Raw genomic sequence first — 23,998 nt, forward strand, 5'->3', positions numbered from 1 at the left:
GGATCATGTTGGTATTTCCGGAATCTGTGTTAATTTGATTCCATGAATTATGGGAACGTACATGTTGTAAACATTCTCAGTCTATTAATTATTGATCTTTAGTTTGCTTAAGCTAGTTAAAATTTAAATATTCTGCTAAAGTAATGTCAAAACTTGGCCACCTCATGTGTATTAACTGATCTTAGCCTCTGGTAAGTTTGTAACTAATTCATTGTCTTGTCAAACTGTTCAATGTTTTAAGACTGTTAGAACTTTACTAATGTGAGTAACTGATGCATTGTCACTTTTACACCCAATGTTCAGCACTTTTTTTTTAGCAGTCCCAAGGCTTGCACAAACCTGTCACCTTCCCATTTAAAACTGCTGGCACCTTCTTTGTCGGGAAGGGCCTTTTAATTTTCCGTTTTTTCTCAATGTCTCATGTGGCTGTCGGGTGTGGCCCAGTGCCCAGCAGACCAGGCAGCTGAACTTAGGGCACAGAGAACCTTCTGACTTAGCAGTTAGTGCTCATCCACTGGTGACCAGGCTCCCTGGCCGTTGCACCTCTTAGCTCCCGTGGTGCCGCTGCTCACCCCAGACGCTCACTGGCTGCCGCGGGCCTCCCTTCTCCTCCCCAGGACCTTAGGAGGTGACTGTTCCCAAGGTGCTTGTTGCCAGGCCCTTGGTGACACGGGAGGTGCAGGTAGTGTCTGGGCAGTGCGCTTGGATGCGCCTGGTGACAACAGTAAAGAGGCGTCTTGTCTTAAAAGGTGTGGGATTGACTCAGTCCTCCCTCCACCCCGCTCAGGGCTGGCCCCCTGCACACGATGGTCAGGACTCCCACTATTGTTAGCTCGGAGCCACTTGAAGCCAGCGTCCTTTGGAGTACTGGTTAAGTATAATTTTTCCTTTGTTTTTTCACGCAGGAACGAAATAATTGTCTGGCAGACTCTCGTGCTCTGAGTGCCAGCAACACTGAGCTGGCCCGCTGAGGGTCGAGGCTGAGCTAGATAAAATCCCCGAGACTAATGGAGCACTGAGCCCTCAAAGCTTTGCCGAGCCCCCTCCCCTAACTCTGCAGGGGACCCACCACCTGGGTCACTTGCTTCTCTAGATAGTGATCCTCCACCGCCTCGCCTCCTGGAGGCCTGCCCCGAATTCTGTTAAGCTGTCTGCAGTCTAGCGACCAGGAGCTGCCGGAGCGTGAGCGTGAGACCGGCCGGGCCTGGCGGTCAGGGAGGCCGATGTGGCGCTGGCAGCTGGCTTCCCCACGTTTGGAATGGGCCGCTGCTCACGGACTACACCGGAATCTGTTGTGCGTGTTAATGTATACTAAGGCTGTAACCTAAGACTCTGGAACCTTACGCTGCATCCTTTCAGAATAAGCATCTGATGATCTGTGGCAGAGCTGCCTGGAATTCAGAGAGGGGGTGCTAAGAAGCGGGGGAGACGGGTAACATGCTGGTGGGTCTGGGTCCCCGCCGGGTCCCCACTCCCGCAGTGTGGCACATCCACGTGCCTTGCCAGACGCCCCGTGGGCTCCCAGGCCTGCCCCTTTGGAACCCCTTTTTCCCCTGCTGGTCCCTGAGTGCTGAGCATGTAGAGATGCAGGTTTTATGTTGAAAAAGGTTTTCTTTGTCAACATGGGGTAGGTTTTGATGGAAACATTGTCCAGTGTTTGCTGCAGCCCTGCCCCTCAATAGATGTGTGAGTCAAGCTGGTAGCTTTAGAAAATCCCGAGCAGATGACGAGGGGGTTGGTGGCACCCAGAGACAGGTGCCTGTGGGTCTGGCCTGTGGCCTCTGTGGCCGTGCCTCTTTGCTCAGCGCCCGACCGTCCCAGTTTGCAGCTTCTGGTGGACGAGGAACTGACTGTGTAAACGCTGTCCAGGGCCGGTCTGCACATGGGGTGGATCGGGAGACACGCGAGGAAAGAACGCGCACAGCGTGTCCCCGCAGAGGCACTGTGTGCTCTGCAGTCCCGTCTGGGTATGGAGGCCGCTGGGAGGGCTGGAGGGGCTGGCTGGAAGCTGCCCCATGTCGGGTCATCCTTCCCCAACCCCCGTCCCGCCGCCCCCGCCGTCAGAAGTGCTCTCTCGTGCCACGAAGCTGATCCAGTACTGATCCAGTACGTCGGAAACCTAGCCGGGTTCCCTTACTGACGCTTCTCTCTGGAGGAACAGGGCGTTTGGGAAGGATGAACATGGGGTGAGAATAGGATTTCATGTTGGGCCCCAGGGGGTACGGGCAGGCCTTTGTTGGCCTTGCCTCTCTGAGGGCGCCAGCGGCCTCCTTTAGACCCAGCCCAGACCCAGCCCGTAAGAAACCTTCCTGCCCCCGGGACGCTGCCTGCAGATCTGTGCTTTCTGAACTTGGACAAAACAAAGGAGCCCGGTTGTCACTGCTTCATTCAAGTGTGCGTGTTCACGCTCTCGGGGAGGGAGTAGTGCGGGCAGCGTGCTTTCCTTTCTGGGGGAGGGGACCCTTGGAATGCCAGTCGTCCCCCCCCCCCCCCCCCCCGTACCTAGTGCCTGTGGTTCCAGGCCTTGGCCACAGGGCAGACGGGAAGTGGATCGGGGTTGCACCGTGTGCAGAGCCCTCCGTGGGCCTGTCGGAGGTGGAGGCTGTGGAGGGCCGGGCCTTCCGACCCTCCCAGCTCTTCCCAAGGTGCTAGACCCGGCAGCCTGGGGCACTCACTCGGTGTTTGCAGTGTTGGGGGAGTCACTGATGTCTTGGAGTTAAAAAAAATTGTCATTTGTTCAGAAAGCTGCTAAGAATATCATGTAATGGGAAATTCAGTGTTTATGGTAACGTATAAATATTGCTAAAAATATATAGTTTACAGTTTATAGAAGATACCGCTCATAGTCCTAACTTTATAGACTGTTCTGGGGAAGCACATTGCATAGATGGGGCTGTATTCTGATGTTTCTACTTGCACTACTGAGTAGTGCACTGGATGGTCGTCAGACTCCTGGAAACTATACGGTGGTGCGTGATCGCACCTGCCAAGGGTGAGGCTCCAGTTAGCTGAGGGAGTCTGGTCAGGGCAGAAGGCATCACACGTGTGACTGGGGCAGTCCTAGAGACAGGCTCTCTTCCACCCTGTCCCCACCGTAGGGGGTACCCAGGGCTGTGAGGAGTGCGTGGGGTGGAGGGGATGGTGCAGGCGTGGGGCTGTGTGGGGCTGGGAGCCCAGGCCATCTGTCACTGGGACCGCCCTGCTGCAGGGGCGTCCCTCTGTGGCGGGTGGGCAGGGTGGCCCCCACCGAGTGCTGGCGTGCGTGCGTGCGTGCCCCCCGGGGGAGGCCCATCTGTTGTGTACACACTGTCTTGGGCTATAGTTTTCTTACTGTTAGTGTGATCTGCCTAGAAAATAATTTGGGATTGTTTGTATTTTATTAAAAAATAAATGGTTTATTTCTTGGTGCAAAGTCCGTGCACTTGCAGAAAGGCTCTTGTATAAAATTACAACCTGTTTTCTATTTACAGCGGCCATTCTTACCCTTTTGAGGGCCACAGACTACTTTAAAAACTGGGTGGACATTTCAAATCCATGTTTCTGCTCTAGAAAATATCCAAACAGAAAGAGTGCCCAGTTACAGGGACCTGTGCCTCCACCCCTCGTATGGGTCCGGCATGGGCCTGCCTTCCTGGCACCAGCCCCGGGGCTCAGTGTCTGGCTTGTAGAGTTGTGGGAGGTTGGTCAAGTTGCTTAGCTGTTCTGTGCCTCAGTTTCCCTGAGAGCAAGGATTATAAGTGTACCGGTCCCCAGGGGCTGTGAAGACCACACCAACACGGAGTTACTTAGGGCAGAGCCTGGCACAGAGCAGGCTGTGGTGAAGCGGCCCGGGGCCCGCTGTGCCGGGCAGCGTGGTGCAGCACGAGCGTGGACGTGGCCCTGCCTGCGTGGAGGCTGCGTGGAGGCCACGTCGGGTGGCTCCTCTGTGCTCACCGCCTTCCTGCCGTTGAGGTGCAGCCGACACCCTCAAGCAGGCCCTGACCCGGTGATGGGTGTGCGGAGTCAGGACGCCAATCCTGTGCCCGCAGACAGGGCAGGCTTGTCCGGCATCTGGGGTCTGTGTCAACAGGACTCGGTCCCCGGGGTCCCTCGCACTCCCTCAGCGTTGACTGTGTAGGAACAGGAGGAGGGCGGCAGGTGAGGGGCGAAGACCACGCTCAGGGTGCGGTCAGGGGGGCCGGCTGGGGTGACGGCCTCGTCCCCGGGGCGGCGCCGGTGGACCATCAACCTCATGAGGAGCTGGTTGGACCAGGTCATTCCAAGGGCTGGAGAAACACGCTCGTCCCGGAGCCTGAGAGAGAAAACAGGCCCAGCCACGACTCAAAGCCGCGGGGTCCCGGCACCCCCTGCGCCGTCCTGCCGAGGGGGTGGGCCCTGCTCACCCGTGTGGCCGGGGCGCTGTGCCCTGCTCCTCTGTGGCCTCTGTCACCTGGAACGTGCAGACCAGGGTCAGCTGCAGCAGGGACCCCATTGTCCCCCCACTCCACCCCCCAGCTGCTTCCCTAAAGAATAAATGGAGGAGGCCTGCAGTCTGGGGGGTGGTGGTGGGGCCCCCACCTGGTTGATGCACAGCACTGGGCTCTGGAAGGCACAGCTCAGCCGGCGCAGGGCGGCTCCCAGGGCCTGCAGATGCCTGGCCCTGGGGACCAAGGCCGGGCCGTCAAACTCACAGCGGAATGGGGCCGCCACGGAGTCGATGACCACCAGACGGGCCATCCCCCGGGACAGCAGCACGGGCACCTTCTCCCTCACACACTCCAGCAGGGAGTCCTGGAAACCACGGGGAGATGGCCGTCACCGGCTGTGCCACCACGGCTCCCCCTGCTCTGCGCCTGAGGGACACCGCGCATCTGTCCAGTTTCTCCCCAGTCCCCAGTGGGGCTGACACGCCCCTGCCTCCATGGGGCCATCACTGTGACCGGGCCTTCCTCCCCGGGGGCCCCATGCTGGGCCCTGACCCCCACCCCACCCCCTCCTACCTCCCAGTGGTGGGAGGTGGAGGCAGCTGGGCAGGGGCCGCCTCTACTGTGAAAACTCCCGGCTGTGCCCCAGTGGGGCCGGGTGACCACAGCGTGGCTGTCCCTCCCTGAGTGAAACCCGGTCCTGTGCTTCCATCTCCAGGGCGTCTCCAGTGGAGCCTCTCTTTGTGGAAAATGACAGCAGTAGCAGCGGCCTCGAGGATGCCAGCAGTAATGTGAGTCCCCCCATCCCCGCGGGCAGCTCGGGGGGGCGCCTGGGGGCTTCACTGTGGGGCCAGAACGACTGAGAGGCCCCAGGGTCACCGCGGCCTTTCTCGCAGTGAAGCCACACCCAGCCCTGGAAGAGGCGGACGACGCTGCTCGTGTGACAGCCAGGGGACAGCCAGGGGATGGTCGCCAAGGCTGGAGGGCCGAGGGGCTGGGAGCCTGCAGCACTAACCTCGCCTTCCCGTGTCCGTGCCACGGAGCACACTGTACTACTAACCACGCTGCTCATCGGGACGCGTGTCGCTTGCAGAGCCGTGGCCACGTCCGGCCCCACAGGAGGACGGGGTGGGCGTGGCCTCCCTCCCGGCCATCTGTGTCCCGAGCCCCCGGGGAAGAGGCCGTGGCTGTGGGCCCCGGGCGCCGCACCCTACCACGTACCTCCCCAAGCTGTGTGATAATGTTTCATTGTAAATTTTTTAAAAATTAAAAGTTTATACGTCTTATCTTTTACTTGGTATTTTTATAACAATCCTTAAGTGGGAGGAAGGCCCGCCAGGATCTGGGGGCGCTGCCCGCCGGGGCTCTGGTCCGGGGGCGCCAGGTGGGGTGGAGAGGCCTTGCTCTGGGCGTGCTGCTGTACTCTCCCTCCCCCCTCCCTGTTCGTCTCTCCACTAATAACGCTCTAGGCTGGCCAGGCCGCAGCCTGCGTCCCCTGGTGGTCCTTCCAGGTCTGTCCCCCGAGTGGTGGGCCTAGGTGGCAGCCGGCCCTCTGAGGGGCTCGTTGGGGGCTTACTAGGCCCTGGCCGGGAAGAGGAGTGCTCTGTGCCCTGACAGGCACCGTTCTGCTCCGTCAGAGGCAGAAGTAAAACCCAGCACAGGCTGCTCTCGCTGGGATGGTGGCCTGGACAGCAGGTCCTGGCCTACCCTGGGCAGAGGGCACCACAGGGTGGGGAAGCGGGAGGCAGCGGGGGGTGCTCCCTGCAGCTGCCGCCTTTAAGGGGTCTCAGGTGCCTGTCAGGGACAGGAAGTGGCACGCTGGACCTCCTTGTGTGGGTGACAGATCTACAGGATGGGTTTTAGGCACCGGATCACAGGGATCTGAACGTGTGGCACACGTGTACTGGCATCTGCGCCTCTGCTCCCCTGTCCTGGTGGCCCCGTCCACTGGCCCCCGACTGACTTCCCCTCGGAACTGAGGTCGAGAGGACACTCACCACGTCGGCCACGTGCTCGATGAAGATCTGGTTGCTGAATTTTATCCTGCTGACTACCTCTCCCGGAACGTCTGTCCGTAGGCGCTGCTGCTGCGCGATGAGCTGCTGCAGGCGCAGGTTTGGGAAGACGTCTTCCGTGCAGATGTACATGGCCCCTGGGAAGGCAAAGGGCCCGCTGTGCCAACACTGCCCCTCGCTGCCAGGACGCCACCCCGTGGGCCTGCCCCAGCGGAGGGGAGCGGGGTCATCAAGGCCTAGGCTGCTGGGAATGGGCCTCCTGCATGCGGGGACGTTCCCGCTGAGGCTTCAGGGAACGCAGGTTCCCGAGGTGCTCCTTTCAAGGCTCCCCCTGCCATCCCTGGCTCCGAGGTGGTAACCATGGGTTCCTGTGACTGGAGGAGCCGGTAAGCAAACAATGGGCCACATGTCCCTGGAAGCCTGAATGCTGTGGGGCAGCAGCCTGGCCAGAGCCTGGGTCCCCGCGCCAGGGAATGGGCCCGAGTCTGCAGCCAGAAAGAAGTGGAGACCCTCCGAGACAAACCCTAATATCTGTGGCAACTGGTTTTCAACCAAGGTGCCCGGACGACTCAGCGAGAGAATGGCCTCCAGCAAATGGCGCGGGGACAGCCAGGTCACCGCACACCGGCCCGTCCTCACAGGCCGCACACCTGACGCCAGAGCCGATGCCCACAAGCTCCGGAGAAGACCTGGTAAACCTTCATGCCCTCGGATTCAGCACCAGATTCTCGGATGTGACAAACAGCACAAGCGAGCACAGGGAGAGAGAGAAGCTGGACTTGATCAAAATGGTACCATTGAGAAAATGAAGACCATCCACAGGAGAGGAGACACTGTAAGTTCCGCATCTGGCAAGAGCCTCGCACCCACGTTACAGAAGTTCTTACAGCTCAACCACAAACGATGGCCCCGTCCGAACCCGGCAGAGGAGCTGAGCGGACGCGTCTCCGCAGGGGCCGTGCGGGTGCTCAGTGGGCTGCGAGGAGATGCCCAACACCCTCTGTCGCCTGGAAGTGCAAATCAAGCCCACGGTGGCACCGCCTCCCATCCCCGAGGGTGGCTCCGGTCAAGTCGGGCGTCCATGAGGATGGTGTGTGTGTGTGTGTGTGCGCACGTGACCCGCGGTCCCGGGTGTGCATGCGCTCCGAGAGCCTTGGACCCCCGTGCTCAGAGAGGGGCGAGCCAGCCAGACACCCGTGGACGGACGAAAGGGCGAGCAAACGGGCCCTGGACACACATCAGAGAAGCGTCCAGCCGTGAGGAGGAGGGAAGGACGTCGCGGATTCCAACAGTGAGCCTTGTGGGGAGGCCACAGCTCACTGTAGGGTTCCACTGGGTGAGTCTTCCAGAACAGGAGGTGGGGGGGGAGGCGGGGCCGCCCAAGGGCCAAGCTGGGGGCGGTTTCTCCTGGGGCCACAAGATGTTCTAGAATGAATAGGGAGGGAAGCGCAGGTGGCCTGCCTGGGAGAGCCTCCGGGTTGAGACTGCTGCGTCCCCCATGGGGCATCACTGCCACTCTTCCAGGCTCTTCCACCGGGGTGGGGGGGGGGTGAACCGCTTCCCAGGCCAAGCGCAGCCAGTGCCAGCCCCCCGCCCTCAGGCCCGCCTCCCACGGATGCCTGCGTCCTGGGAGCAACACCCCTGCCTGTGGCGGCGCCGGCCCTGCCCCTCGGAGCTCCGGGAGCCAGCGGGAAGCGGGGGCCTCGGGACCAGCGCCCCGTGGGGACCACACCACAGGCCTGTCCGGGGTGGGCTCTGGGGCCGGGAGGGGCCACCAGGCAGCATCACGGTTGCTCCGTTACCTCCGTTTAGTAAAAACAATTGAAATTTTTACCGCTCAAGTGGCCCACGTGGGCACTGGAAACGTCCCTGTGCTGTGTGGCCCGTGTCACCCCCACAACACGATGCGAGGGGCGCGGCCAGGGCTGCAGCCTGCACACCCCCTCCCCAAGGGGTAATAAAACACTGCTTGTCCCGGTTTCTGCCCTGCCAGGGTCGCGGGGACGTCGTGGCCAGTCCGGGACGGGGCCGCGCAGGCTGCCCAGGGGCGGGATCCGGGCGAAGTGGGAGGAAGGACGGGCCTGGGGAGGGCCCCGGGGGCGGCCCTGCGCGGCCACTCACCTGCGTCCAGGCCCCCGTGGCGCGGCGGGAACTGCACCGCCAGGCAGAGCTGCAGGGCCAGCTGGGTCTTCCCGGCGGAGCTGAGGCCGGCCAGCTCGGTGACGCCGTCCAGGGGCAGGCCGCCGCGGAGGAGCCGGTCCAGCACGGGGCAGCCAAGGCTCAGGCGCCGGGGCCGCGCGGGGAGCCCCCCCGCCCGCTCGCACAGCTGCAGCGCTGCCGGAGGCACGGCCGGGCTCAGCCCTGCTTCCCGCCCCCGCGGCCTGGCCTCGCCTCTCGGCTGAGAACTGGCCCCCAGAGCAAGGCCCCCAGGGCTGCCCCTCCCCCCCGCCCCCAATAGGTCTCTCCCCGTTGTGTCCTGGCCCTGCGGTTACTCGCACCAGGGCACCAGGCGCCAGGGCAGAGCAGACGCCCCCCTGCCTACCTGTGAGGACACCGCCTCCCCGCAGGCGTGAGGAGGCCGCTCTCAGCAAGTGCTGCACGTCCAGGCTGGACAGGCTGGTCAGTCTCTGCAGGTCCGGGCCAGAAAAATGCAAAACCTCCTTTATTGATTTCAGTTTGGCTGAAATTGAACAAAGAAATTCCAGGGCAAAGCTCAGACTACGGTACCGCGAGGCCACACGGCAACGACAACGGTGTTTGCAGGAACAGTCTTCCAACCGGAGCCCAGTCGGTCCACTCCCTGAAGCTGTGGGAGCCCCCGGCTGGAGTGTGATGAGGACAGCGGGGAGGGAAGGGGCCTGGGGAGCCCCACCTCACAGCTGTAGCGGCAGGAGCCTGAGAGGAGGAGGGGCCTCCCCCAGGTGCCCAGAGCAGTGGCTGCCGCCCACTTCCACACCCCAGAAACATCTGTCCAGAAAGGGGGTTTCTGTAGCCAGTCAGGCCTACACAGAAGGCAAACCTACAGGATGATCCCAGGGCAGAGTGAGGGCCATGCATGGGGGGGCAGTGCAGGAAGGCTGAGCCAGCTTCCAAACATGTCCACTGTACCAGACCTCTGGGATGTGGGGATGGCAGGATGGCCAGTGGGACAAACAGCAAAGGTGAGTGAGCGGGCAAGGTGGGTAGGGAGGGTTACAGAGTCAATGTGTCCAAAAGGCCTGGTATCTGGGGAGAAGAGTGGATAAATTAATTTTGGGCTTGGATAAGTACATCAGTTTCAAACTAGTAGAAAGAAAAAATATGCTAAAAATCTATCCAACCAATCCAGAAGAAGCCGAAAAAGGACACCACCACAAAAAGAAACAGGAAGAATAGCCGAGCATAGTAAGGCTGAGTTAACACACGTATCAGGAATTACCTTAAATACATATGTACTGAATGTGCCAATTAAGACAGATGGACAGACTGGATGAAAGGGAGAACAAAGGAAAACGACTTACGGGCTCTAGAAAAAACCAAGAGCCAAGGATGAGGGAGCAGGACCCCAAGGCCCTGCCTTCATGTAGGATATCACATTGCAGCACTGGCCTCCACGTAGACTTAGGGTTCTACGTTATGAGATCAACGAGCATCTGAATATTGAAGCTTCCCCATCACGTGCCACAGGAGACAGGGGAGAGGGAAGGGAGTCCCAGAACGCCAGCTGGTGCAGGGTAGCTGGGGACAGACACACCAGGAGACAGAATGGGTGAGCTGTCCAGCCCTTTGAGCATTTAAACAAAAGGCACTGGTACTTGACGGACATACTGGACAATGTGGGAAAAGTCAGATGTACACAGAAAACACAGCATTTGAAAAAAGGAGGCAACTACCAACTCTGGGGGAAAATAACAAAGATGGTCCAAGGAAGGAAACCGTCTTATCCTCCCAGTTCTGCAGCAGTCATTACGTCCCCAGTCAAAACCCTAATGGCCCAAACTGTGTTCCAACTGTGGGGGGAGGAAGTCGGGGTACAAGTCAGCCAGCCCTCATCCCTGTAACACGCACTCTGAGTAGTTCCTGACACTAACAAACGGAACACAGCAACATAAGCACAGTATTCAGAAACCCAGATACAAAAACACAAGAAATTGATAAAAGATTCATAAGGGGTTTAAGCAGTTCCATTTCACTTTTTAGACAATAAACGTGTATTACCTTTGATGAAAATAAAATTAACTTTAAAAATGTCCTCAGTGAAACACACACAACTGAAAAACCTGCAGCACATTCCAGCATCAGTTACTGATGAGGATCGGTTTCCTGGGGCGGGGGCACTTGGACAGGACCCCGTTAACTTGTTCCACGCACACTGTGCATATGCACATCTGTACGTTTCACATATCTACTTGACCCAAACGTCAGTAAGTATACCTTTCTTAACTGCAGCAATAATCCTGGGATTCAGGTCCAATTGATCCAAATCCATTTCTTCGACAGGCTGGCCACAATGATAGGTAACTTCCCAGGTACGCCAGTTCCAATGTGCTGGCTGTCACCTCACACCGCCCAGGAGCTGAGCACAGCAGAGTGACAGTGGCCAGGGTATGTGGTCCCCTCTGACACCAGGGTTCACCGTCGGCCCTGAGTTTGGAGAAGAGACTTCACTGTACCAGGAAAACAGGTCTAAGGCAGCACCTGGTTAGAGCAAGCATTCGGGAAGTTAGAAACCGTGCATTCGATCCACAGATGGATGCGGTTAAAGAAATGCCCCCAGGCCAGCTGCGTACTAAAGGTCCCTGCACACAGGGCGGACCCATTCCATCCCCTGCAGAAGGTGTCAGAAAGGAGCAGGTGCTCCCACCCTGAGGCCTGGCCCAGGGACCTGGTGTCCAGGTGAGCACCCTGCCTGGACCCCTCTCCAGTGGGGAGGACACAGACAGTTGGAGATCACAGGCACTGGGCACAAAGTGCCTTCTGCATTCTCTGCCTTACTCTCCCCTAAGTGTGTCTCCATGGAGGATCTGGAAAGCATGGGAAGAGCGAGTTCCGAATCTTGCAGGATGCTTGCGAGTCGGAACCCCCAGGACCACCAAGCTGAGCAGTGGACAGTGGAGACTGTCCCGCCCTTGCCCTGCAGTCCCCGCCCCTCCCCTGGCCAGCAGTCCTTCCACGGCCCGGGCCCCAGAGGCTACGGAACTGGAGCCCGACCCAACCCTTGCTGGCGGCCCTGCTCAGCCCAGGGTCCCCCAGACGCAGGCCGCCCGCATCAGCAAAGCTGAGTGCAGAGGGGTGTGCAGGAAGCCCAAGGCCAGCAGCCACTCGGGCTGAACCCAGCGTCGGTGTCCAGCAGCGAGGCCACCTCCCCTTGCAGTGCTTGGAGCGTTATTCACATGGACAACATCAGTGTGATTTTGGAGCTTCGAGAACCAGGTCACTTGCACTGTCACATTCACAGGCCAGTCCAGGGAAACATCTGGCATGGAGAGGGCCGAAACGCCTGGATCTGACAGTACTGGTCTGGGTGGCTGCAGAGCCTGCCGCCAGGCATACCGCACCCCGTGATCATGACAGCGCTGCAGGGAGGGGCTTGTGCTGCAGGTCCCATGTCTGCACTGCCGACCTGGGGAGGACACACACAGAGGTCCCCCCACCCCCACTCCCGAGGCCACCAGGACTGCAAGCTGGAGAATGGTTGGGGTCTCCTTCAGAAAGAGGCACCTGAACATGGGGCCCCAGGGCCAGCTATACACGGGGAGAGGTGATGGGGACTGTGACCACCTCCAAAGGTGCCCCAAGTGTCTGGAAGATGCCGGCCAGGCTGGCGGTAGGTGTGTTAGATTCCTGAAAACAGGACGCAAATAAAGAAAAAGAACATCTCTGGGGAATGGATAAGTTGTCAGAGGAGCGGCGCGCCTTCTCGGCTTGGCGGGGACATCAGCTTTAAGAGCCCCAAGGACAAGAATGGGAAGGGGTGACCCAGGGAGGCACCACCCCAAACCACCCCCAGGACAACACAACACCTGGACTAAATAACAAGCTGTTGTTTCCAACTTCTGGAGAAAGTGTGTGTGTGTCCTTCCCCTAGACTGAAAGCCCCAGGGAGGCACCACGGGGCCCAGAGGATGGAGGGGACACAGCCAGCAGGCTGGGCTGGGGTCCGGACGGTGAGGGTGAGGAGGAAGGCCAGGCGGGGGAGGTTCTAGCTGAGGCTGCTGCCTCTGGGGAGTCGCTGGAGACAAAGGCGGGGGCTGACAGCAGCTGGACCCAGGGCAGGAAAAGCAGCCGGCGACCTTGGTGGCTCGGGCCTACGCGATGGGGCCGGGCGGTCAGGGAGCAGAGCGGCCGCCGACGAGCACCTGCCAAGCCGGCACCGGCGCGGGGGCTGGACAGTTCGGTGTGCAGACTCCGCCAAACTCGGTGGTCCGGAGGCTGCCCGCCCCGGGTGACCGCCGGTGGTGAGCGCCCGCCTGCGGCCTCGGCATCCCTTGCGCTCCCCTCCAGCACGGCTTCTCCAGGACGGCTGGCCTAGGCCGCGGCACCCCCCCGCCCCATTCCCGCCGCGGCCGCCCGAGCGCACCTGCCTTCCGCGCCTGCCCGCCCCGGGGCGCCCCACCTTCCCCTTCCACCCCCGCCCCCAGGCTGCCGCCGTGACCCCAGGGGGCCCCGCCCCGGCGGCCTGCTCGGGTCCCTGCGGGTGGCAGTCCCCAGGACCCGCCTCCGCACCCCGGCTCCGGGCTGCCCGCGCCCCGCCAGGACCCGGCTCTGCTGTCCGCTCCGCCCGCCCGCAGGTCCGCACCCGGTGCAGGACCCGCGACCCCCCGGAGCCCCTGGCCGCCTCCCGCCCCAGCGCCCCAGCGCCCCAGCGCCCCAGCGCCCCAGCCGCCCGCCACTCACCCCGCGCCCGCTCCGTCCGCCGCCTCGCGCTGCCCCGCCCCTCGCCACCTCCCCCTCCAATGAGAGCCGGGCGCCCCGCCCCGGGTTCGCCAATCAGAGAGGAAGCCACGCTACGTCTCAGACTTCCTGACCAATCCGAAGTCTCCGCCGTCCCGAGGGGGCGGGGCGCGCGTGGGCGGGGCCTCACTGCCGATTGGCGAGCGACCGCAGAGTGGCCGGGGAGGTGCCCTCGCGCGGATTGGAGAGCGCGGCGATGGGGCGGGGCCTGGCCGGCGATTGGCTCGCGCTCCGGGCCGGGCGTGGCGATTGGACGCGGCCCCTGTCATCCGCGCGGGCGGGAGGGCGGGGCTCCTGGCGGGGCGAGGGTCCGAGCGGCTGGCGAGCGCTGAGGCGGCGTCATGTCCTCCGAGGTGGCCGCGCGCCGCGACGCCAAGAAGCTGGTGCGTTCCCCCAGCGGCCTGCGCATGGTGCCCGAGCACCGCGCCTTCGGCAGCCCCTTCGGCCTGGAGGAGCCGCAGTGGGTCCCGGACAAGGAGGTAGGTCGCCGCCGCCCGCCCGCTCCCGCCCGCTCCCGCCCCTCCCGCCCTCCTCAGAGGCTCAGGCCCGCGTCCGCAGCCCCGGGGCCGCGAGCCGCTCGGAGGAGGGAGGCCCCGGCGGGACGGTGAGGAGGGCGCCCTGGCGGGGGCGGCCCCGAAGGCCCGTGAGCCGTGAGCCGTCAGCCGGCACCTCTCAGCGCCCGGGCCCGGGCTCCGTCCTGCCGCCTCCTCCCTGAGAGTCGCGGGGGGGCCCGCAGGTGCCCTCAGGTGCCCGCGCCCCTGCCTGCCCTGTGGGCCCCGGGCTCGGCCCCGCACGGCGCGCGCCTTTCCGCGCGTGGCCCCTCGTCAGCGCTGGGGAAAGCAGCCCGGGTCTGGCCTCACGCCTGAGTACGTGTCCCAGAGTCCCTCGGGGCCGCCGAGGGGCCGGGACAGGTTCCCGCCGCAGCAGGTGGGGACGGCAGGTGGCTGCGCGTGCAGAAGCCGTGGGCTCGCTTCCCCGTGGGGGAGGGGAGGCCGTGACCCGCCGGCGGCCGCGACCCCGCACCCGTAGGCACCTCACCGGGTGGTCGCCGCGTGTCGCGAAGGCGGCGGAGGCGGCTCAGCAGTTTCCCCGGAGCCGCTGGAGACGTGTCGCCCCGACCGCCCCCTGCGGAACTCTAGCAGCCCTCGTGGCCCCGCCGCCGCCCTGGGGCCCGCTGCGGGTCGGGAGGGTTGGTGGCCGGGGTGACGGCCGCACCCCTGGCTCCCGGTCCCGTGTGGTGTTTCCCGAGGACACAGCGTCGCGGCCCCCGTGGAACTCGGAGCAGTCCCGGCGCGGCGGGGGCGGGGCGGGGGGGCAGGGGGTCGCCAGGCCGGGAGCGCCCCCTCGCCGGACGCCTCAGCCGGGCTCTGAGGGGCCGGAGCAGGCCCTGCCGCGCGGAGGGAGGAGCCAACGGTGCACTTCGCTGAGTTTCAGGAAGTAGTTGGAAGCCTGTGGGGCCCGGTCCGGGAGTCCAGGGCCCCGCACGGTGTGTTCTGGGGGAAAGACACTTGGCCCGGCTGTGCGGGCTGGGCTGGGCGCTGCGGGGGGCGGGGCCTCGCCGGGTGCGGGCCGTGTGTCCCCGCCCCCGCGCTCGGCGCGGTGGCGCCTCTGGGACACCCGGAGCTTTGTGCGCCGGAGACTCCGTGTGCGCCCGCCGGTTGTGAGAACTAGGTGTGTTTACTCGTGGTTTGGGATGGGGGAGGGGAATTAGGGAGCCGGGCAGGAGGGCCGCGCAGACCCCCAGCCTCCACCTGTTTCCCGTCGTTTGCCAGTTAGTGTCTTTGACACGTTTGTGGGTGGTCCTCCGCGTGTCCTCTTTGGTTTGCGCTGGGTCACCCTGAGGCCAGGCCAGCCCGATCCACTCGCGTGTACTTACCGGGTGCCTGACCCTGCGCCAGGTTGTTAGCTTGCGGCTGCAGGGACACCCTTAAGAGTGTTCGGTGGGGGGTGGAGGCGTGCATGCAGGAGCGGGCCTGTAGCCCTCAGCTTCCCTTCCTGCCTCGGAGAGAACAAGGGCCAAGGGCACCGTCCCCACCTCCCTGGGGCAGGTGCGCAGCAAGCCCGGCAGGGCCCTCGGGGTTGTGCGAACGCTGGCAGGCTCTCTGGGTGGCCATGGGGACTTGTCACCAGTGGCGGAGATACTGCCTTTGACCCTGAAAAACCGTCCTGTGTTGCACCTCCGCCTTCCCATCTCCAGCACTGGGCGTGGCCAACACGGGCACAGCTCTGAGCGGATAGTTGGATACCTGGACACTGTAGACCCGGACTCGGGGAGGAGGGCACAGGCGTGTCACATACAAACCCAGCCCTGGGCTCGGACGGATTGCATTCCTTGGGGTCACTGGGGGCAGGAGGGCGGCTGCAGGAGGGAGAGCTTGAGTGGCTGGAGGAGAACAGGGTGGGAGGGGAAGGTGCTGGGAAGCGGGAGGCCCGGAGCCCTGGAGGCCCGGGTAGTGTGACCTGTCGTCAGGGGATGCATCATCCCAGGTTGTCATCTACGGGCCTGAAGGGTGACAAAAGCTTGACTCCAGTTAGACCAACTGAGGCTAACCGGCATTTGTCCCAGTTGATGAACCCGGACCAACAGGTCAGCAGGTCAAGAACAGGGTGAAGGGTGAATAAACTTGGGGCCCCTGTCCCACCTTGTCACCAGTGATCGGGGGCAACTGAGTCATTTGGGTCACACGGCAAGGGGGTTCTCTGCAGAAGCTTTTCCAGCACAGTCAAGGTGGGGTTCACATTGGCTGTCTGGGACCCCAGGGGGCGCACTGTCTCATGCCGCCCAGGACCCCTGTGCCTTGGCCGGCACTGACTGAGGAATCACTGGTGGAGGGTGGTGAGGGTTGGGGGGGGGTCCAAGCACCCCGATGGGTGCTGGGCAGGGCTGCGCTTCTGTCTTTGGGCCCTGCGGCTGCAGCTTCTGCAGAATGCGCAATGACAGGGGCCTGGGACACAGACGGCTCTGTCCCATGGAGGCTCATCTCCTGTGATAGCTGCCATTTTGCCTCTTTGGCCACATTCATCCCATTTCCTGTGACCTCATGTGTCCCGTCCCCTGCCACCTCTTCGAGCTGGGATTTTAGCAGTTTACTGGTTCCCTAATTAAGGAGTTAAATCTTTGGGTGGGTCAGTTTATATTTTAGGAGTTATGCTTTTACTTTTTTTTTTTAAAGATTTAATTTTTTTTTAATTTTTTATTTATTTATGATAGTCACACACACAGAGAGAGGGGCAGAGACACAGGCAAAGGGAGAAGCAGGCTCCATGCACCGGGAGCCCAATGCGGGACTCGATCCCAGGTCTCCAGGATTGCGCCCTGGGCCAAAGGCAGGCGCTAAACCGCTGCGCCACCCAGGGATCCCTGCTTTTACTTTTTAGAAAGGGTTATCTTTTTTAAAATTATCATTAGACATTTTATTTTTTAAAAAATTTTATTTATTCACGAGAGACAGAGAGAGGCAGAGACGCAGGCAGAGGGAGAAGTGGGCTCCATGCAGGGAGCCCAGTGTGGGACTCGATCCCAGGACCCTGGGATCACTCCCTGGGCTGAAGGCGGCGCTAAACCGCTGAGCCCCCCGGGCTGCCCTAGACATTTTATTTTTAAGCAGCCTTTGCACCCAGCATGGGGCTCGAACTCGCAACCCCAAGATCAAGAGTCACGTGTTTTTCCGACTGAGCTGGCCAGGCGCTGATAGAGAAGATTATCTTTCAATAAAGATACGTTAATACAAAAAAAAAAAAAAAAAAAAAAAAAAGATACGTTAATACAAACATTTTTAAAGTTTATTTTCAGGATCTGTTTGTTTGCCTCTGAGGAACCTAAGACGCAGTGTCATGTGAGGGTCTGGTGCCAGGCAGCCAGCCAGGGAGCACTGTCGGCAGTGCCGCAGAGGGGCACGACGGTCCCCGGGTGGGTGGGCAGGCCTCCTCAGGCTCTTCTCTTTCGGACATTCCTTTCAATGCTCCAGACTATTTTCTGACTCTCTTGACATTGAGGGGAGAGCTCGGTCAGCTACCCCCTGGGGCTGGGCAGGTTCTGAAGAGTCATCCCCAGCGCCTTTGGGGGCTCTTGTGCCAAGGTCAGGCAGCGGTGGGCAGATGGCTCTTGAATGCCTGGGGCCACGCTGGCTCCATCGAGGGCTCACGGAAGCAGCCGGGTGTCCAAGGCCAGGGGCACCCATGCTGAGCTGGAGATGCCCGCGGTGCCCAGCGCACCCTCCAGAGGCCACTCCTTGTCGCCAGCTCCCTCCATCCTGTCCGCTGGGCGGGAGGCCCGTGGTGAGCGTGGGCCCTGACTCAGTTTACCCCGGCCTCAGAGGGCCCCTTGGTCTAGTTGTGGTCTCAGGGCTGCTGGGCCAGGCCTGCGCCTGTGGTTCCCGTTTGCTCTGAGGACGGTGGGCAGGCTGGTGTCTGGTCCTCGGCCGTGTTTGGACTTTCATCTCTGCCCATTGCGTTTATTTCCTTACTTCGTTCTCTTTAGATTCAATTGCTTTGTTGATTTTTAAGTGTCTTTTCTGTTAATCAGCAAACTACCTTGTTTAAAAATCCGTCAGGTTCCTGAATCCTCTCCTTGCTTGTTTAGGGTGATAAACTGCTGGATCACTTACGTTGTTAAGGGAGCATATATTAAATTCTGGATGTGGTCTTACATTTAAAAATTTGTCTTTTGACCTCCGCAAACACATGAGCCTTACGGTAGCAGGAGACGCGAGACAGCCTTTGGTGGCGGTGAGGAGCCTGGGCGGCGGGCTTTCCCGCGTGCACGGGCCTCGCCGTCGGTGGAGGCTTTCTCCAGTGGATTCGGCCCTGCCACGGTGTAGAAGCTCGAGTGCCAAACACGAGCAACGTTCCAGAACTCTCACAGGGGAGAGGCAGTGGCCCGGGATGGGCGGAAGCAGCAACAGCGCCGGCTCACACTGGAAGCAGGCGGGGACTCTATGGGTGGTTCTGGAAGGTCAGGGTGGGCCAAGCAAGCCCTGTGTCCCAGTCCAGAAAGCAGCTTAAGAGCAAAGAGGAAATAAGAAAATGTTAGTCACAGGATCTTGAAAAGCTCAGCCACCAGTCGCAGTGCCGGGGTGCGGCCGAGGGTCCCAGGCTCCCTCCCGGAGCATCTGCAGGGTGCCGGCACCAGCGCACACTGGTGGGCACTTGGCTCCTGCCCGCGATCTCCTCAGGGCCGCCTGCTTGCCCGACTTGTGGAGCCTGCATGCGCCGGCTGCGGCCACCCTGGGGGACGCGCAGAGCAGGGGAGAGGTGAACCTGCCGGTCGGTGCAGCCCCCGCTGCCCCTGCGGGGTGAGGGTCTGTGGGGCAACGGAAGGATTGGCTGACCCTGGAACCAGTCCTGATGGAAGCTCGCTTCCCTGCCTGGGAGTGGGGGCAAGGGGGCACGTTCCTCGTCTCCGTGTCGGCCTGAAGCTCTGCTTGGGGTTTGGGGCCAGGAGCAGCTTTCCCACCGCAGGAAGCTGGGCCGCGTCAGCCCGTCTTTGCTTCTGGCAAAACCTGAACCAGCTTGGGGTCCGCGTTAGAGAAGAGGCCTGAGCTCGTCCTGAAGCAGGGCTCCGTCTGTGCCGGGGCGCTGGGGCGTGGGAGCCCTCCCCCTGACACCCAGCGCTCGGTCTCTGTGCTTCCTGGGCGCCCAGGGCCCTGAGGCCAGCCGTGCAAGCGCTCTGTCTGGGTCCTTACTCCGAGGAGCGTTCGAGAGCATTTCCAGGCCTGGCAGCCACCATGTCAAACCCGTACCCAGCCCACACCACCCCCCCGTCCTGCTCAGCCTCTTCCACACGTGTGTCCACGCGTGCTGAGAATGCGCCCCGAGTGGGCCGTGTGTGGGCCGCTGCCAGCCAGGCCTCCCCCAGCCCCTTGCTGCACTTTCCTTCATTTATAAAGTGGGGTGCTCACCCGGCCTGGCCGCTTCAGGTTAATTCCTGCCTTGGAATCTCGGGGTCCTTCCATGACATAGATTCTTGCTTCCAGCACCAGGATGTCCCCGGCATGCACATCTGGGGCCCAGGCATCCCTCAGTGTCCCGGGGATGCCATCTGGACCAGTCCCCGCTGGTGGCCATGTGGACTTGGACCCCACCTGTGTCCTTGGTGCCCCCCACCCCTGTGGCATGGGGCTGGGGGCCACCTGGTGTCTGGGCTGGGAGGGGAAAGGCAGGGAGCTGTCCCAGCAGCGCTCAGAGCGGGGTCCTGATCTGCTCTCTCCTAGTGCCCGAGATGTATGCAGTGCGACGCCAAGTTTGACTTTCTCACCAGAAAGGTGAGCTGAGGCCACTGGGTGGGGGGCTAGGCCAGCGGGGAGCCCCTTGGTGGGGGCGGCTGCCCGCCTCAGGAGAGCAGACTGTGACTCGGCCCCAGGGCCCGGGAGCAGCTTGCATGCCCGTGGGAGCGTGCTGGGTGCTTGCCCTCGAAGGAGGTTCGGAGCTGGGAGGAAGTGGAACACAGTAGAGTGACCATGCGTGCGGCCCTCACCCCCTCATCGTTTTGATGGCAAACACCCGCGCAGGGCCCGTGTCCGGGGTGGGGGGTGGCCCCCCAGCCCCTCACTGCCACCCCTGCATCCGCAGCATCACTGTCGCCGCTGCGGGAAGTGCTTCTGCGACAAGTGCTGCGGCCAGAAGGTGGCGCTGCGGCGCATGTGCTTCGTGGACCCCGTCCGGCAGTGCGCCGAGTGTGCCCTGGTGTCCCACAAGGAGGCCGAGTTCTACGACAAGCAGCTCAAAGTGCTCCTGAGTGGTAAGCCCGCGGCGCCTGGGCCTGGCCGTCTGTGTCCCTCTGTCCCCACCTCCCCCGCGTTCCTGGAGAAGCAGGGACGAAGGGCTGCCTCTCCGGGAGCTTCCGGGGCCCCAGCCCCCCTCCCCTCTGGGGCCCCGCTCCTCCCTGGCCTGGCGGGCACCGTGCCTTCTCCCCGTTCTGGCCCTGCCCCGACTGCTTCTGGAGCATGCAGGGGGAGGCCTCAGTGCTCTGGGGTGCTTGGGGTCCGGGCCTTGGGATGGAGCCCTCAGGGCCTTTTGGGGAAGGATGGAAGTTTCTAGGAGCTTCCAGGTGCACAGAGCCCCTCCCGACAGCAGTACCTTATGCTCTTCCTCCGTCGTGGCCTTGGTGCCCTACTTGGGGGACCTGCAGGCTCAGCCACTGCCGCTGTCTTGCTTGGCTCATTTGGTCCTGGGTGCGCCTCTCCCTGGGAGCTGGCCTCGCCGGGTCAGGGAGGGCACGCCGTGAGAGGAGCTGGGGTGTTCTCATGTTGGTTCTTGTCTCCCAAGGAGCCACCTTCCTCGTGACTTTTGGAAACTCCGAGAAGCCAGAAACCATGGTCTGCCGTCTCTCCAACAACCAGAGGTAAGAGGCAGAGTGCTGCTCGGCCCAGACAGCTTTGTCACGTCGGCCCCGCAGTGACGTGTGCCCACTCTGTCCCGCAGGTACCTGATTCTGGATGGGGACAGCCGCCACGAGATTGAGATCGCACGTATTTCCACTGTGCAGATCCTCACGGAAGGCTTCCCACCAGGAGGTAAGTGCAACAGGAGGAGCAGCAGCGTGGGCGGCCTTGGGGTGACGCCGTGGTGTGCAGGACGGGGTTTCTCGGGTCCTCGTGCTCAGCCTGGCCGCGGGTCTCTGAGGGGGGGCCTGCCCGCCGTCCTCTGGGGACTTGTATTTACTAAGTGGCTTCGGGAACCTGCCAGGTGAATGGGGCTGAACGTGTAGGGTAACGAAGGAGAGTTTACCCGAACGTGCCACGGGAAAGCCCTGTGTTGGCCTCAACCCGGGGATAAAGCTCCCAGTGCAGTCGGCGTCCCCCGTGGGCTCAGAAGGCTCTGGACTGGTGGCTAATTGGGAACCAGCGCTTCTGCTCCTGTCAGGGGTCTGTGGGAACGGATCGGATCGGATCCCCTTACGTTTCCTTGGTGAGCTCCCAGGGCATTCGCCCCGCCTGCATCTTTCCACCCTGACGCTGCTTCAGGAGCTGCCTTTCCACGGAGTCCGCGCTCCAGGCCGAGTGCGGAGAAAATCCTCGTCACTGATTCCTTCTCACTTTCTGTTTTCTGATTGCTCTTGGCTCTTCTCTCCTGCCTGCCCGCCTACCTTGTTGACGTAGAAAAAGACCCTCCCACTTACACCAGCCTCCTGGGGAGCCAGCCCGCCTCTGAAGGTCAGCCTCAGCCTGCGCACTGCTTCTGGGGGATTTGAAAGAGGGTTGGGCCCTCGACGGGGGTACACGGAGCATGGATGAAAATACCCCCGTGCCAGGAACGGTGAATCTGTTCCGTCTCTAGGCAGCTTGACCTGGTATTTCACAGCTGTGCATTAGCATCTGCTGGCCCTGAGCTGGCGAGTCTGGGGGCACCGTGGGCGGCCCCCCCTCCAGTCCTTTCCTGCCCCTTCACGGACAGGCTCACGGTGCTCCTCTGCGCCTCGGTCTGAGCCCCCACATGGGGAGGCAAGAGGCCAGGCCAGCACAGGGTATGCACGTTGGCACACGTTGGTTGCGTGCAAACCAGCGGCAGGCTGGGAGTCGAAGGCCCCTGGGCACAAAGGGCAGGGTGTGGAGGAGCGAGGGGTCGGCCCAGGTGGTCTTCCTGGGCAGGGCCCTGTGGCTTCTGGTGCCGCACGCCCCCCTTCTGGCAGTTTTGGGGGTGCAATGAGCCTTGTTCTGCCAGAAGTTTTCTAAACATTTAAAACCCCAGGACCCGGTCTTCCCTGGGGTGGGCAGCAGGGGGTGGGGGTGGCACAATGCCCAGAGTCAGGGACGCTGCCCGCCGGCCGGTCTGGAGCCAGGCGGTCACTGTTGTCAGCGTGGTCGGCTCCCTGGATTCTCAGCACGCGCAGCAGCAGCCAGAGGTGACTGGGAAACAGGCCGTGGCTGTTCTGTGCTAGTTAAACTTCTCACAAAAGCAGGTGGTGGGCAGAGCCGTGGTTGGCGTGGCCCCAGTCCGAGTGGGTGCTCCTGCCAGGACCCCAGTCGGGGACCCACCTGGCAACACGCACAGCGGGAACGCAGCTCGTGAAGGCTTAGCTTTCAGATGGACAGCCCTTCCTGGCTCCCGTCGTACAGCGGCCCGCCTCCCCCAGCCGTCCGCAGGCGCCATCCACGGTCCGCAGGCCCGCGAGGGGGGACAGGCCCCCAGTTTTGACTCAGGGATCAGTGTCTGATTGAAGTGGTTTTCCATGAGGTGGACTCCTGCTCAAAATGGAGTTTCTGTCCTGAAGGTGCAAAGTACAAAAGCTGTGGGTGGACTTTCCCGTGAGGCTTGGTCTCCTTGGACTTTGCTGACGCGTCACGCCTGAGAGGGATGGCCCGTTCTGTGAGCCACCGGTGTCGAGCAGCTGGCACCAGCCCGAGGGGCGCCACTGCCCCCGCCACCATGTCCGCTGGCGCTCACCTTGCCCGCCCTGCGGCCCCGCAGCAGCCCCTCCGCTCTGACCCTGGGTCTCCGTGGTGGGCCGGCCCCTGTGCTCTGGGCGGCCTCGGCTCAGCCGCAGGCGGATGGGGTCAGGGTACCTGGCTGCAGGAGTGCCCGCATGGGACCTGGTGACGCGGTCGTCTCCCCGTCAGTGATGTGCTTCCACCGGAGCACAGGCCCCTGCCCCCAGGCCTCCTGCCCCAGCACGAGGGGTGGGAAGGAGGCGCCCTGGCCACCACCCAGGAGGGCAGGTGGAAGCCCGGGTGCTCGGGGTGCCCGTGGGCTCAGCTCATCTCCCTCCTCCAGGAGGTAACGCCCGGGCCACAGGCATGTCCCTGCAGTACGCAGCACCGGGGGCGGAGAGCGTGACCCAGCTGAAGCTGAGGGCCGCGGAGGACGCCAATGCCAGCAGGAGGCAGGCGACCGCGTGGCTGGCAGCCATGCACAAGGTACCTGGGCCCCGGCGGGTCGGGGTGCGGGGCGCTGGGCGCTTCTGCTTGGAGCGCAGGCCCGCCATTCCCGGAGGAAGCCCGTCCAGGCACAGGACCCAGCACGCTCTCTGGTCACATTATAGGCCACCAAGCTCCTCTACGAATCGCGGGACCAGTAACCGCAGGCAGGACGGACGGTCAGCCTGCGACAGCGGAGCCTGCTCCCCGCACCACAGGCAACCGACCCTCACGTGCTGGGAGACGCAGGTCCCGTGGTTGGAGAAAACGGAAGTGCTCGCTTATCTAGTGCAATCCGCACAGTCTAGTAATGCTCTCGGCAGCCTCATGCTTTAGAGTGTGTGTATTATCTCGTCGATACTTAATTGGAGGTGGGAGAGATTGAATTACACTACTGCTAAACTACTTTTAGCATAACTGAAAACCATGTTTTTATGGGTGCCCAGGTTTGCTAGAAGGTTCTGGCCCCTCAGTGTTCACTCTTGCACAGCGAGGATTTGGGCAGGCCTGACGCGCTCGGGAGTCCGGCTCTGTGTGCGGCTGTACGGTCTGCGCGAGCCCGTTAGAGACTGTTCACTTCCCACATCACTAATTCTGGGCTACGAACAAACCTTTGATACTTTACTTCACTAAGGGGGAGGAGCCAGCTTTGCTTTTTGTACTTTTTACTTACTATTTCACTTTATTAAAATAATTGTACAACGATTTGTATATAAAGCTTATGATTAAAACCTATTTTGAAAATACGGATCAGGTCTGCCTCACTGTGTCCAGAAAAGCCTCAGCTTTCGTG

General features: G+C 61.9%; 3 protein-coding genes across 27 annotated transcripts in view; 2 read left to right on the plus strand and 1 right to left on the minus strand.

The window, feature by feature from the left end:
• Positions 1–5,689, plus strand: part of KLC1 (kinesin light chain 1) — a 69,146-nt gene extending 63,457 nt beyond the window's left edge. For 12 of the 18 annotated variants that reach the window (XR_012037289.1, XR_012037288.1, XR_012037291.1 and 9 more), the window contains 2 exons: positions 5,122–5,194; positions 5,300–5,689. Coding sequence is in view for 15 of the 18 variants with exons in the window: in XM_072840083.1 (XP_072696184.1) it covers positions 5,122–5,194; positions 5,300–5,302 (76 nt within the window). In the remaining 3 variants the exon portion in view is untranslated. Of the gene's footprint in view, positions 1–905; positions 3,416–5,121; positions 5,195–5,299 lie in introns of those variants that run through there. The other 6 variants (XM_072840079.1, XM_072840080.1, XM_072840078.1 and 3 more) reach the window with 1 other exon arrangement.
• XRCC3 (X-ray repair cross complementing 3) lies at positions 3,369–14,608 on the minus strand. Of its 6 annotated transcripts, none has more exons than XM_072840098.1 (8): positions 14,390–14,608; positions 10,832–11,041; positions 8,961–9,098; positions 8,540–8,752; positions 6,401–6,555; positions 4,558–4,770; positions 4,383–4,429; positions 3,369–4,291 (listed from the first exon to the last, which is right to left on the minus strand). In XM_072840098.1, the coding sequence occupies exons 2-8, from the start codon at positions 10,884–10,886 to the stop codon at positions 4,063–4,065; spliced, it is 1,050 nt and encodes a 349-aa protein (XP_072696199.1). In that variant the 5' UTR covers positions 10,887–11,041; positions 14,390–14,608; the 3' UTR covers positions 3,369–4,062. The 6 variants fall into 6 exon arrangements, with proteins under 6 accessions (XP_072696199.1, XP_072696201.1, XP_072696196.1 ...); XM_072840100.1 differs by having other exon boundaries at positions 14,385–14,608; XM_072840095.1 differs by lacking the exon at positions 14,390–14,608 and adding an exon at positions 13,295–13,473.
• On the plus strand, positions 13,631–23,953 carry ZFYVE21 (zinc finger FYVE-type containing 21). Of its 3 annotated transcripts, none has more exons than XM_072840104.1 (8): positions 13,631–13,830; positions 19,564–19,614; positions 19,922–20,090; positions 20,618–20,693; positions 20,774–20,865; positions 21,451–21,504; positions 23,063–23,205; positions 23,331–23,953. In XM_072840104.1, exons 1-8 carry the CDS (start codon positions 13,693–13,695, stop codon positions 23,364–23,366), a joined length of 759 nt encoding a protein of 252 aa, XP_072696205.1. In that variant the 5' UTR covers positions 13,631–13,692; the 3' UTR covers positions 23,367–23,953. The 3 variants fall into 3 exon arrangements, with proteins under 3 accessions (XP_072696205.1, XP_072696206.1, XP_072696207.1); XM_072840106.1 differs by lacking the exon at positions 13,631–13,830 and adding an exon at positions 14,906–15,022; XM_072840105.1 differs by lacking the exon at positions 21,451–21,504 and having other exon boundaries at positions 13,638–13,830.
• Positions 23,954–23,998: the final 45 nt, after the last annotated feature.

This window comes from Canis lupus, chromosome 9 (genome assembly GCF_048164855.1).
Source record: "Canis lupus baileyi chromosome 9, mCanLup2.hap1, whole genome shotgun sequence".
NCBI classification, from domain to species: Eukaryota; Metazoa; Chordata; class Mammalia; order Carnivora; family Canidae; genus Canis; species Canis lupus.

Bases quoted from the DNA above. Each gene is read 5' to 3' on its own strand.
- XRCC3 (XM_072840098.1), bottom strand. From the start codon at position 10,886: ATGGATTTGGATCAATTGGACCTGAATCCCAGGATTATTGCTGCAGTT. The intron at 8,753-8,960 runs GTAGGCAGGGGG...TGCCTCCGGCAG, and splicing joins GGGAGGCGGTGTCCTCACAG to CGCTGCAGCTGTGCGAGCGG. The intron at 4,292-4,382 runs GTGAGCAGGGCC...TTTCTCTCTCAG, and splicing joins ACAGCGCCCCGGCCACACGG to GCTCCGGGACGAGCGTGTTT.
- ZFYVE21 (XM_072840104.1), top strand. From the start codon at position 13,693: ATGTCCTCCGAGGTGGCCGCGCGCCGCGACGCCAAGAAGCTGGTGCGT. The intron at 19,615-19,921 runs GTGAGCTGAGGC...CTGCATCCGCAG, and splicing joins TTGACTTTCTCACCAGAAAG to CATCACTGTCGCCGCTGCGG. The intron at 20,694-20,773 runs GTAAGAGGCAGA...TCTGTCCCGCAG, and splicing joins CGTCTCTCCAACAACCAGAG to GTACCTGATTCTGGATGGGG.